At 37.8% G+C, this 13,769-nt stretch overlaps 2 protein-coding genes across 2 annotated transcripts in view; one reads left to right on the top strand and one right to left on the bottom strand.

Moving 5' to 3' along the window:
• Positions 1-13,769, top strand: part of LOC145490882 (uncharacterized) — a 58,440-nt gene that overhangs the window by 30,926 nt on the left and 13,745 nt on the right. The gene's annotated exons all lie outside the window — the stretch shown is intronic.
• Positions 2,553-12,765, bottom strand: LOC145490720 (acid-sensing ion channel 1A-like). Its single transcript, XM_081469810.1, has 6 exons — positions 10,873-12,765; positions 8,661-8,808; positions 7,331-7,390; positions 6,361-6,511; positions 3,595-3,686; positions 2,553-3,146 (listed from the first exon to the last, which is right to left on the bottom strand). The coding sequence occupies exons 1-6, from the start codon at positions 11,728-11,730 to the stop codon at positions 3,001-3,003; spliced, it is 1,455 nt and encodes a 484-aa protein (XP_081325936.1). The 5' UTR covers positions 11,731-12,765; the 3' UTR covers positions 2,553-3,000.

Genomic DNA, 13,769 nt, shown 5'->3' with positions numbered 1-13,769 from the left:
TGAGTGAATAAAGTGGGAACAAATTTAAATATAAACTGAGAATTCCTAAGAGACACGAATACAAAGAAAACAATGATAAAAAATTGATAAAAAAATCTAAAAAGTGCTAAAATATATATGATAAAAAATATTTGCCCGCAAAGAGTCACGTAAAAAGTTTGGCACGAATTGAGTCTTTCTGTGTTTTTTAAAGAGCTCAATTCCTTGATGAAAAGTATTTTAAAAACCAAGCAGTCAAACTTCGATCAACTGAGTCAATAAAACGGGTACAAATTTAAATATAAACTAAGAATTCATAAGAGACAGGAATACAAAGAAAACAATGATAAAAATATTGATAAAAAATTCTAAAAAGTACTAAAATATATATGATAAAAATATTTGCACGCAAAGAGTCACGTAAAAAGTTTGGCACGAATTGAGTCTTTCTGCGTATTTAACACAGGGCTCAATTCCTTAATGAAAAGCATGTCAAAAAGCATGTCAAAAACCAAACAGTCAAACTTCGATAATGTACACTTTGCCGTAACAAATGCAACTTTTGAATCAGAATTATATTTCGTATTTTAGCAAATGTTATTTATTATGTGCAGATTACTAAGCTGATTCAATTTACAGTATTGATTACTCCGTGGCCATTCAATTAACGCATTATCGGGATGATTTTGATCAAATACGCTGCATCATTTTAACGTTGCTTTTTTATGCAAACTATGATCATTAGCAAATTACACTGTATCAGATATTTGCATTATCCCTGAAATAGCTTATTTAGCTAAAAGCTTGATCGAGTGGCCCGCCATGTCAGGTGCAGAATCTGTTCAAAACAATTAAAACTGTTTTCAGTTGAGCTGTTGCCACAGTCGTTGTAAGAACATGAAGAACGAAATCGAAGAACGAAATCGCTAGTTGCACTTCATACAATTATGTAATCATATGAAAGGTCGGCTAATTAAACATTTGCATATTTGAAAATTCTTTCAAATTGCGCTCGCCTACATGATCGTACAATTTTGAAAGAATTTTCAAATATCACGAGTAGTGTAAATCCTTAGTAGCACTTGCAATCAGTACGATTTTCTATGATAATTAGGCGGCGTTCGCGTAGCAAACATTTTCCCAAATCTAATTGGTTTAATCTAGCTGTTATTCTGCTTAAAACTTGTTTTGGCTAAGTGTTGAATTACTCACCTACTTAAAGCATAAACTTACTCGGTTTGTTTATACTAAATATTTATTAAACATTATATTACACTCACGCTAGCCTGGCTTAAAGGCGATTGAAGGCTGAGCCTGGTTCTGAGAAAAAGGCCACAAGAAACCTAGCATGTTCTTCAGGAATTTTAGTAAAAACATTAAGATAAGCCAACGGAGACAGACTATCTTGTCAGATTTTATAAAATTATGTTTGTTGTGTTTATAATTCCAAAAGTTGTGATCCAATTATATTGGGGACCTTACGCGAAACACGATGACAAAGTTGACGGGAACGTCGCCAAAAGAAAGGCGTAATGAGCAGATCAGTATGCACCTTTGTAGATTTCGTAGCCATCTTTTGCAAATCAACAACGTGAAATGACCAACTTCAGTGTTTTCTGGAGAACGTAATGTAAACCATTACGGCTATCGTTTTTTTTTTTTTTGTGTGAATGAGTGAATGAAAGACTTTATTTAAGTGTCATAAGTATTTAGCTTTAAACAAAAAAAAAAAAAACTAATTGGGCACACTATTTACACTATAACGTATACCTTAGCTTAAGTTAATATTATTTGCAATTTAATGAATAATATATAAAGTAAATAAATAAATAAATGAAATATATGAACTTATATATTTAAAATGTAAAATTTAAAACGGCCTAGCAGCATATATCACAGTCCTTACAATTATCTATTAAGTGTGATAGGTCGACTTTACTCTTAATACTGTTTTTAAAACTCTTAACATTAGGCTTCCCTCTATCAGTTTTGTCTAATTTGTTCCAAAGAAGAGGTCCAAAATATTGTTTGTATTTCTAATTAGAACTGAATGCATTCTTAGCATATTCAACAAGGGCAAGTTTTTACACTGACAAGCACACTGAATAGATCTAAATAACTGCAAAATTCTGAACTTAAATATAAATAGATTTTCTAGTAGGCGTGGTCCTTGCCGTCGCCGTCGTAACTGCGTAAGGTCCTAAATATTATTTAGTTAGTGTGTGCGCTCGACGCGTGACATCGTTTTCGCAGTAAGGATACGCACAAAAAATTAACAGGAGCATGCCAAGAAACAGTAAAAATGAGTTAAATAGTTATATAATGTCTGGCACAATGGCGATGAACTAAATTTAAGTCTGAAAAAGCTCTTGAAAGTGTCGAATAGTTAGGGTAAACTACACGATTTGAGGCTTAGCCTGTCTTCAGTATTTGAAAAAGAGCCAAGCCCGAAACGCCCAGCTCACGTTCTAAGGAACCCACTAAATCATCGAACGGAAACTTTCTTGAACACTAGAAAAATTCTCCCCACTGGAACTTTTAAGTGGGATGATGCAAACTCGCCAATACTGAGTTTTTTGTTGTCAACACGACTGATTAATGTTTAACAGTAATTGATTAACAGAAAAAACTGCCGTGTACTGCGTGGCAGTTGTACTTATAAGCAAGAAAAGAAATCTAAACTTCTCACATCCGAGTACTAAGTGTCATAATGTTTAAATAGTTCCAAACGCTTCGAGCTTAGCCCTTCTTCTGTGGAAAAGTCAAGTTCATTTACGTTGGAAAGAGGTGCGCCCGCAAAGAACGTGCGACGACCTAGTAAAGATGTCTGTAATCGAAATTCAGTCCGCATGGCTGACTAGTGCCCAGCTCACAAACAAGTCTCATTTCTTGACGTTTTCTTTGTTTGTAGCTGTAACAGAACATAATGTCACAGGCTTCTGCTTCTTGAGGAGTGTGGCCCCTTGGTTTGAAATGTTTAAGATGTTCAAATGTTTTTTGTTATTGTTGTTGTTTTTTTGTTTAAGAGTTACTTTCGGGGCTCGCGTTTAATTCTACGGAGTTTTTCCTGATCCGGGAAATCAGAACTTCCCACAGAAAGTCCATGAACTCGCAGAGCGTCAGTATACTGCATCCAAGAAACAAGCCCATATTGCCACCGAACTCACCTGTTGAATGAATTTCTTAAATCGTGATTGCTGCGTAGTTATTTTACCCCAAATACTGACATAGCTATGTACGTGTCATTCAGTTCTCTTACTATACTTCTTGAGGCGGATTCACCTACCGTCCACATTAATACGATAAAACTTGCTCATCGTTTTCATCCAAAACGTGTACATCATTGAAGTCCTGTCGTGTTAGTTTTGTCGGCAAAACTGGAGGATTTCGATAAAACTGGCGTCATGCTGCACGTGCAAAGGACATTTGCAGTGTTTTAATTCCCAAAGCGTCTTAACGTTTTCGACCGTTTTAGCGCTTTCGGTTTGAAAAAAAACAAAAACATCAGCTACCATTGATAACGCGTCGATCTGGAAACGCATTAGTGTGGACGGGCCTAAACCGTGTTTAAATGTTGTCGTGGCTATCTGTTATTTAAGTCTCTTTCTGACTTACCAAAGAGGCTCTCTAAACCATAACTGGGAACATCGTCACGCCTTTCATAGGCTAAGTGTTGAAACCCCAATTGGAGAAAGACGTAGTTCGCTCTGTGAGGAGTATAGCAAAAATATATAAACAAGAAACAGTTAGTCACTCAACCAATAGGTCATGCATTGGCAAAGCACGAAAGCGCGATAACGCGGGAAAAAAATGCTTTATGAAGGAGAAAATTCTCCCCTAACTTCCTCTCTATTTGCGTCTGTTTTGCTCGTGATCGGGCTTCGCAGTTGTTCCAGCTCGACATACATACATTCTTTATTCAAGACGCAAAGTTACAAAAGTATACATATAAAAAAACAAGATAAAAAAGAAAAGGCGTCTCGAAAAGGAAGTTATGAGGTAAACCCTATGTAAAAACTCCCTAAAATAATACGAGAAAAACAGAAAATATATAAAAACAAGGATCCTTAATTAAACATTCAGATACAATTTGAGCTTGGATCGGAATAGCTGGAAGCTATCAGCTTCCACTAAGTCTCATGCTAAATTATTCCATAACTTTACTATTCTAATGAAAAAAGAATGTTTGAACGAACGAACTTGAAGGAACGAGCGAATGAACGAGTGAACAATGAATAGACGGATTGGGCTAACGTGTTTGCATCCTTGTTTATCTAATCCATGTAGACTGCATGACAGAAAAACTGAACATTTTAAAGCGATCACGAGTAGCTGTCATGCATCTACTATCGCAGATCACGTCACGTCAACTGGTCACAACTGAGACCCTGTTAGGGGTAAATTCCGACAAGCGACATGGTCTTGAAAAGGCGACATGAGAGCTATGAATTGGCGACGAACGACAGACTACTCCAGCGAAATAGAGAAAGAGACACCAATGGCAAGAAAGACCGACAACGAATTTCGGAACTGAGAATGCATTGATTGTTTTAAACGTTTGAGTCGAAGTGAAGACGCATTTCCAGAGTTTGAAATGTGTTTTCCTCTCTCACGTGCAATGTCAACGGGTCGTGAAACCCAGGGTTTCTTATATATGCTAAAACGTCCACGTCCAATAAATCGAGTCCGTCATTGCTGAGCATTTTTTCTCACTCTCAGCTGAGAGAGCAGTGCCCTAAAACGCCTAAAAACACGCTTAAGGAAAAAGGAAAGAGATCATCGACCGTCTGCTTCATATTTTTATTAGTGGGTCACCAGTGAAAGAATATGAAGCTGTATTATCAACAAATGGCATTATGGAAGGAAAAGAGAGACAGGGGAAAGTTGCCAAGGTCTTCTCGTCTTCAGCAGATGATGAGGGTTACGCCAAATTCAAAGGAAGAATATAGATAGGAGAGATTATCTGATTGAGGCCGTTGAGATTTTGAGTTAAAGAACGGTTGTTAAACATAAACATGGTAAAAATAGTCATAGGTTCGATTGTACATTAGGTCCAAGTATTGACTTGAAAATGGCTGAAAATAGCAATTCCAAGCGTCTAATTTTAAAAGTTCCTGGGGGAGCATGTCCCCACATCCCCTAGGAGGTTAGCAACCTCAGCGCTCGAAAGCATGCCCAAGCCCTTAGAAAGCATGCCCCCAGCCCCTTAGAAGATTTTGAAAAATTGAAGTAGCTAAGAAGTCTTTTCCTTCATTCTGAGTCGAAATATGATGCTTTAAAAGTAACCATTAAGTAACCATTAACCCACTGACTGGAGAAATGCTGGCTCTGCATAAGAATTCCTACTGCTGAAAAGTGGTCGAAGCAAGTGCAAAGCATGCAAGGAGTAAATTATATCCAAAGAGATACTTAATTATATATGTACTTGACTAAAACAGCAAGGAACCTTCAATGCGTGAGAAATAATCGTTTCAGCGTGAGAGCGCAAGATTGAATTCGTTTGCGTGAGCCTCATGCGTGAGACTTGAGAGCACTGTGTCGGTTTTTTTTTTTTAACAAACAAAGGTATTACGATGTGTTATACATGTAGCTTCGTTTTAATCGAAAAAAGGTCAAATTTCCTGACACAATTCCTCTGAGACGAAATTCCGACAGGCGACATAAGAATCTTGCGAAATGCCGACATGGCTGGGGGCGAATTTCAGACAGGGGACATGGGTACCCCCCCCCCCCCCCCCCGCCCCCCAACAGGGCCTCACAACTTAAAGTGGGACCATTTTGAGATATTAGCAAGAGGTCGATCAGAAACACATTGCAAGATAAAGGCGACTCTACTAATTAGGGAATTGAAACCTACCCTAAATGATAATGTTAGCAGAGAAAAGCTTTATCTTTATCAGTTTGTATCTTTTAATATGCAATTTTTCTCAGCTTCGGTCATTGTTGCTGTTAATTAGCTACTTATATTACAGTGGCGGATCTAGGGCAGGGGTCCGGGACCCCTGGCGCCTCCGCCCCATTATTTTGGATTAAAAAAAAAAAAAAAATCGCAGAAGGAAGAAAAGCCGGCAGTGCAAGCAAAACAACCCGCCTGGTCTGGATCCGCCACTGTCTTAAATTTAAAATTTAGTTGTTACTTCTATTCTAAACGGTCGCGTCTGAGGATTTATGTCAAAACATACGAAACGTCAAGTTAAATGATACAAATCTATTTATCTTTTCCAACAATGCGTTTTATTGTCATGTTTATCGCCGCAGTTTGTGTGTTATTTCTTGTTGAGCGACGATGGCCAAAGAAAAAGAGTATTTACATGTACGATATTGTTTGTATTAACATTAAGAGAGCCCTTAAAGGTTTTTTTTTTCCTGGAAATAACGTACCTCATGTAATCAGAACTATGTTTATTCTTAAACAAATGATGCACAATGTTAATTATTGAGTCATCCGGGAATTTGGAATAGGAAACACGTGACTCATATTCCAGTTCTGAGCACGCGTTGCTGCAGGAACACTCTGTTAAGTTGACTTGACCTAAAAAGTTAAAAATAAAAGAATCGTCTCCATTAAAGCACATTTGAAAATAAATAACCATTCGTAATGAAATAAAGGAAAGGTATGTTTGGACTGAAAGAGTTTACTTCGTTAAATGAGTGACGTCACGATTTGCATTGAGCATTTTGAAAGATTAGCTAGGATTTTTTAAGTTCGTTGTTTGTAATCCGTGTTAATCTTGTCCATCCTTGCCTATCCTTGTTTCTTTACGGTTTACTATTAATTATCTCATTAATGATTTTCTTTCTTAGTAAACTACTATTTACAAGCCAATTCCTTGATGTTTAAATGTACTTTTGTACATGGCTGAGCTCTTTTAATTTTCAATTATTTTTGTGCGGGATACCTGTGGTATCCCACACTATTGTCATCGGCTCGTGTCCGTTAATGCACATGAGTTGCAAAGGTCGCGTTGCATTCTGGATCCACGTATCCCACACATGACCCTTTGGGTACCTCTTTGGGTACCGTATTTAGGCAATATGTTTTGACGTCGTGCTGATGTCGGTGCAGATTAAGAATGTTAACATGTAGCATACATGAACGTGTTCTCGGACTAAATTCTAACCTTTGTTTCCTCTGTAGCAGCTTTTTTTAAACTTTTTGTAAGTCTGTCTGTTTTGGAACATAATGTCAGCTCATTTTGCCCCTAAATCAGAGCCCAAATAAAACTGACAAGATTAAACGAGAACAGATAAGGAGTGATTTTTTTTGACAGTTTTTAACTTGTCCGACTGTGGATGTACATGTGACTTTGCGTTGCCAGTATCACTACTAATTTTAATTTATCTTACGTACTTCGGGAATTCTGAACACATTCGTTGTCTCGCATAGAACACACAGGTACCCCCTCTGGACCTGAAAAAAAAAACAATAAAGAGTAGGTTTGATTTTAAACATATTGTGATAAAATTTGATATCTAAATCCCCCTTTCCCGTTAACGATATTAGTTTTAAATGATAGGAAATGCAAAATCATAGCCTATCACTTACAAAAGACTGGAACGAGGTCAATGTAATCAATAGGCCATTTCCGAGTTGTCTTTTGCCTCTGTCAAAACGAGTCTTCGTGCGAAACTATTCATATGAAAATGAGTTCAGTCTACAGGTTCATTTTCATGCAAATCAAACTCATTTTCATATGAAAGGTTTTGGACGAAGCCTGGTTTTGAAACAGAGGCCCAAGGTAACTCGGAACTGATCTATTACTGCGGTGCTCAATGCACTCGAAAGCTCTCCGTTAACGATTCAGGAGGCCTAGTTTGAGGCCAATGATGGCTTGGTGACCAGAAGAGGTCCCCAGGAAGTTTTTTGCCTACTACCGACTGCAGGCGTTTAAAGTTTATACTGTTTAACGGGTCGCAATTCGATAATAGAGCGGTTTTTAATTGAGGCGAAAAGTAATTGGTTTGGCATTTGCTACATTTACTGGACGATTGGCTTAAAAAACTGGCGCCACTTTTTCATCCAATCAGAATTAAATAAAACCAGAACCACTCCTGACTCACTCGCACTCGTTTTCCCACGCTTCGCGTCAGCTACATGTCATTACTTCGAGTTTTGATTGGTTCATTGTATTGTCTATGTCCTTTATGATTGGCTAGAGTGATTACTTTGGCTTTGGTTTTGCGACACTCAATTGAAAACCGCTCTAGAAACAATATTTGCATTAGGTTAGGGTAAAAGAAAGCCCACTACTAATAATGACTTTTCTTTTTGGTGAAAAATTTACACCTTTAGTCGCCGATAACATTACAGCAGGGCTGAAGAGCGGTCAATCACTAACGGTCTAAGCATTATTATACCTCATGTTTTTACATATATGACACTCCAACATCATCTTGTTTGGACCTGTATAAAATAGCTGAGATACTAGGGGTGCTCTCATTGGTCGATAGGTGTGTTTAGATGAGATTATGTAAATACGGTTGTGACGTTTTAGATTCCCCCGAATTCTTGAGAAATGTTTTATAAAAGCAATAGAGTACTTTTCCGTGTTTATACAGCTTCATCCAAAGCACTTGGGGACTGGGAGAATTCTCTGTCTCGAACTCTCCGAATCCCCTTCGTGTTTAGAAAAGGCTATATCGAACACGGAAAAATGCTCTACTGCTTAATCAGAACTAACCTGGTGATGCAGTAGTACGGCAGCCACATTGACTTAGGGTCACATTTGTGATGCATTGATAAATGCAGCCGTCTTTGGTGTAGGAACCAATTCCCGTTAGTGTATCCTGTCGGCAGTTCGTTTTGAAAGGTGCTGGGAGTCTATTGTGCTAGAAATGAGTTGAGAGGAATAATATGATGTAATTGTTTCCAGGCAGGCAAGGCAAAGTCTGGCCCCAAACTCCACATGGAGAAATGAATGTGATGATGGAGGCAAAGTCTGTATACGAATCAAGTGACCCATCAGACCGGTGCTTACCCCGGTTTCAGAAGCATGAAGCGACTAGGAGTATTTCTACTCCTTCCCGGATGGGATGCTGGTTACCCCCCAGCAACTTCGCCGGTACCCATTTATAAAATTGGGTGGAGAGAGGCACTGTAAGAGTAACGTGTCTTGCTCAAGAACACAGCACAATGTCCCTGGCTAGGGCTTGAGCCAAGATCGCCACTGTGACCCACTATAAATTCGCTTTCGTACACCAGGTCCGCATCACGTGGAAAGAGAATCAAAAAAGCAGAAGAGAGCAAACAAAATATGGCTAAAATGTTCAAATAACTAACTAACTAACTAACTAACTAAATAACTAAATAAATAAATAACTAAATAACTAACTAACTAACTAAATAAATAAACAAATGAATAAATAAAGAGAAGTACTATAAACAATAGTAAGTGGATTATTAGATTGCCCTGTATTGAAATCAAGATAAAAAATGACGCGCGTGCTTGCGTGATTGAAATGTTTACGTACTGAACGCAATAATAAAAACTGACTTTCCCTGCAGAGGTGTATTTTACTGCCTTAAGAGAGTGTATCCATGAGAAAACCAGGCACAACCAGGCAGGAGGTGATACAACTCAAACCACCGATTTCGCTCAAAATTTTGTGAGTAAATGATCATGGCAAAAAATTAGGTCAAAATATTTTATTCCCTTCAAGTTAGAGGGACCCCCTCCAAAAATGGCCGCTTGTCACTAATTTATGCATATTTAATCAGCTGTCTTTGATTTAGTATTTCTACAACAAGAAAGGCCATGTGAAAATGAAATCCACTGGATCATGTTCTACTATTATCAGTCTCAAAGCAAAGCTATTCATTTGAACTAGACAATTTGATTTCTCTCCGGGACTCCATCTTAAGTAACGTGCATATTACGTAGTGTTGTGAAAAGCCTTTAATTGATGGCAAATATCTGCACTGGGCAACAGCAAATACATATTATTCTAACATGAATAGTGAGAGCAATCACTAAAGTTCTCAAAACAGCCATAAAATGTTTGGGGACTTCAACATTTTTTCTGTGCTGACACACTGTTTACATAGGACATTAAGATTTTTGGCCATTTCATGAACATCCACTAAAACACAAAAGCCACTTTTCTGTCTTAACCTAACTCGAAATCAACACAAACTACCTATCTAAGTACTTTCCTGTCAATTTCCAGTATAAAATCGGTGAAAAGAAGCACTTGAGACATTTCTTTCATATATTTTCAGAGCTACATTTTGTGGCACGCTATCGATAAAACGCGGTATGACACAAAACTGGACATTTCGCAATCCAAGAATCAACGAGAGCGAAAAATTGCATCTAAGTGACATGTATGTACTAGTTATTTCTTGTTTCCATTCTATTTTACGCCTGAAAACATAAGTTCAGGGAACTTATGCGTTGAATCTTCCTCTGCCGCGTTGTTGAGAACTTTAGTGATTGCTTTCACTATTCATGTTAGAATAATATGTATTTGCTGTTGCCCAGTGCAGATATTTGCCATCAATTAAAGGCTATTTACAACACTACGAAATATGCACGTTACTTAAGATGGAGCCCCAAAGAGAAATCAAATTGTCTAGTTCAAATGAATAGCTTTGCTTTGAGACTGATAATAGTAGAACATGATCCAGTGGATTTCATTTTCACATGGCCTTTCTTGTTGTAGAAATACTAAATCAAAGACAGCTAATTAAATATGCATAAATTAGTGACAAGCGGCCATTTTTGGAGGGGGTCCCTCTAACTTGAAGGGAATAAAATATTTTGACCTAATTTTTGGCCATGATCATTTACTCACCAAACCCAAACTTTGCGTCAAGTTTGAGCGAAATCGGTGATTTGAAATGTATCACCTCCTGCCTGGTTTTCTCGTGGACACACTCTTAAAACAACTTACCTTTCTTAATTTGAATGCGACCGAAGCGTGAGTACCAGGAACGATGTTAAATCCATTATACTGGTTGACAAAGGTGTCTTGATCGTGCACAATCACTTTCAGTCCACTCGAAAACTGGCTAAGTGTACTCTCGTTCGTTTGAACATCGAAAAAAATGCTGAGCCCAAAGTCAGGACCTTCATATTTTGCACTGCGAGAAAAACCATTCTGACCAGAATTAAAGGTGAAACAAACGCCATATTCTGTAAGTGTTGGAACGAAATCTCTATCAGAGCATCTTTTGCTTTGCATGAAAAAGCAAAAAAGAAAAGACGAGCTCATGCTTGCTATGTCATGGCCATATTTTGTGAGAAATTCTTCCTCGTTAAACAGACGATCTGAAGAACGGTTTATAACATTAATTATTTTTTGCCGCATTGTTCCATTACAGCCTTTAACCAGGGCTGTTCCATACGGCGAATAAGCACATAAGAATGCTTGGCCACAAGTGAGATTTCCACGAACTTTACGTATTTCACTGCATCCACTGATGTTCAATCCCATTTTTACAAAGTTTTCGTCCTCGTCCGCTGTATCTATCTTAGATCTCATGAACCTGTTTAAGTTACATATTGTCACTGCAGGGAACTTCAAGCCTTCCGAGGGAGTTTCTTGAGAAATTACTGTTTTTATTGGCCTTGAGAAGAACTTAGTTAAGCTTAGGGATGCAAGATACACATAGGCCGTTGCAGCCGTGCCAAGAAATATGAACCAGATACCTCGTCTAAAAATGGAATGACTCTTATTGGCGACGTAGCTAAGTCCGTGAAGGGTAGTGTTGGAGGCAAACGCTTCCCATTTAGTCGGTTTAGGAGACATGCCTGGCTTTGATTTTTCCTTCCAGTTTTCAGTAAAATTGTTGTCCAACGATTTCACCTGTGTAACCTTGGTAACACAAACACCATCAAACTTTAATTTTCACCTGTTAGTAAAGATAGAATTCTTTTTCTCTTGGAATGGTCGAGGTCGGTGAATTGAGATCGGCTGTGCCTTACACGGAAATTCCCAGGTTAAAACTATATCTCACTTAAATAAATGCGAGAAATATTATTGTTGCTAATCCTGACTAGAATTATGAATCGCAAAAGTTCCTTGAATAAAATGTAATTCTGCCATATAATCATGTTGTTCTCTGCAGCTGTCTAAAACATTACAGATAAAATGAAATCCATTTAAATGCATATGTGAGTCTAGAACTTTCAAACGCTTTTATCCTAAATTTTATCCCGGTTCTTCGTTATTGATTGGGTAAATTAATTAAAGGTTTCACCTGTCTCAGACATCGCTACTTCTCTTCGATGTTTATGTTCTCCCCACACTGAAAACTGACGGTTTTAGGCGAAAAGTAAACGGTACAATTGTCCGCAAAAAATGCCTTAACGCGAGTTGTGAAAGCAAGAAATGACCACTGGGCGAAATTATATGTTTTGTTCTGTCCTGTTATTGGGAGGATAGTAAAGAAAATAAGGACAAAAGCAACTCACCTTCTGAATTGATGACTAAGTGCTTATTTGGAGTGGGCATCTGTAAAGAACTTATTACTGAAGACGTTGAGTTGCGTTGGTATGGCGGAAGATTCCACGATATATTTTAGGAGACACCTTTTTGTTACTTCCAAGAATCACTGCTCAAAAGAAACTCTTTCAATTTCAACACATGTACTGAAAACCATTCGGAATTCAAAACACGTTTGATTCTCTGGTTGGTGGCCTAAACAGCCTTTGTTTGCTACTGAGCATAGAGTGCGGTATTTATTCAGTTGCACAACGTGTGGCTTTGGAACCGTTTTTATTTTCAATTAAACCATCAATATATTCTTTCCTGTTCGGTTTAAATTCGCCCGTCACTGAATACTGGCCGTTGTAGGGGGAAAGTGTGCCGTATCATTGTCCGCAATAAATGTTTTAGCGCGCGCTGTGAACGATAAAACGACCTTTATTTTATTTTGTGCTCTTCTATTAGAAGGGTAGCTTTGATTGCCAAAAGGAACTGAAAAAAACAAACAAACAAACAAACAAACGAAATCAACACGCCTTTGATAAGACGAACTTTACTTATTATTTGGAGGGGGCATCTGTAAAGAACTTATCAAGATGTAAGTTACGTTGGAATGTCAGAATACTGCTCGATATATTTTAGCAGACACTTATTTGTAGCTGTCAAGAATCGCTACTTTTAAAAGAAACTTTTTCAATATTAACACTTAAAACCATTCGGAACTCAAAACACGTTTGGTTCTCCGGTTGGTGGTCTGAACAGCTTTTGTTTGCCTCTGAGTATAGAGTATAGCATTGATTCAGCTGCGCAACGTGTGGCTTTTGGAAAAATTTTAATCATCCAGCAAACAAGACGCCGATCAATTTTGAAAAAGAAAGCTTAATTATGGAAAATTTCAAAGTAGAAAATGTTCGAGTAATGAATATACCAACTGAGTACACGTGTGCAACAGCTCTATCATATTTTTATTAATAGTGTACACTTTGCCATAACAAATGTAACGTTTGAATTTCGTATTTTAACAAAAACAAACATTATGCCGATAACCAAAAGCATAATGTTATTTTATCGCGAGGCATTTCCTGTGTCTTATCAGTTTGTGGGTTGTGCTCTAATCTGGTATCCAATCTAATCTGCCCAATGAAAAATAAGCACGTGTCAAAGTTAAGTACAAAAGGTTGGTTATCTCGTACAATTTTTCTGCTCTTTAGCGTTCAGACGTATTTGTTCTTTTTCCCTCCACCTCCCCGGTCACCGACCCGCAGACTATCAATATATCTTATGTAGTATTTTACTTTAGTTTTTACTGGTGGCGAAAGTTTCAACCCCACCTTTCCCGAAGAGATTTTAATCTTTGTTTG

The sequence above is a fragment of the Orbicella franksi genome, chromosome 6 (assembly GCF_964199315.1).
Source record: "Orbicella franksi chromosome 6, jaOrbFran1.1, whole genome shotgun sequence".
In the NCBI taxonomy this organism is placed as follows: domain Eukaryota; kingdom Metazoa; phylum Cnidaria; class Anthozoa; order Scleractinia; family Merulinidae; genus Orbicella; species Orbicella franksi.
The sequence above is the reverse complement of the archived record's forward strand: the minus strand, read 5'-3'. Positions and strand labels throughout refer to the sequence as shown.

What these genes read in the sequence shown, in the direction of transcription:
- LOC145490720 (XM_081469810.1), bottom strand. Translation starts at nt 11,730, where the DNA reads ATGTCTCCTAAACCGACTAAATGGGAAGCGTTTGCCTCCAACACTACC. An exon ending in TCGCATTCAAATTAAGAAAG is followed by an intron (nt 8,809 to 10,872) that starts GTAAGTTGTTTT and finishes ACTCATTTCTAG; the next exon opens with CACAATAGACTCCCAGCACC. An exon ending in ATGTGTTCAGAATTCCCGAA is followed by an intron (nt 6,512 to 7,330) that starts GTACGTAAGATA and finishes TTAACTTTTTAG; the next exon opens with GTCAAGTCAACTTAACAGAG.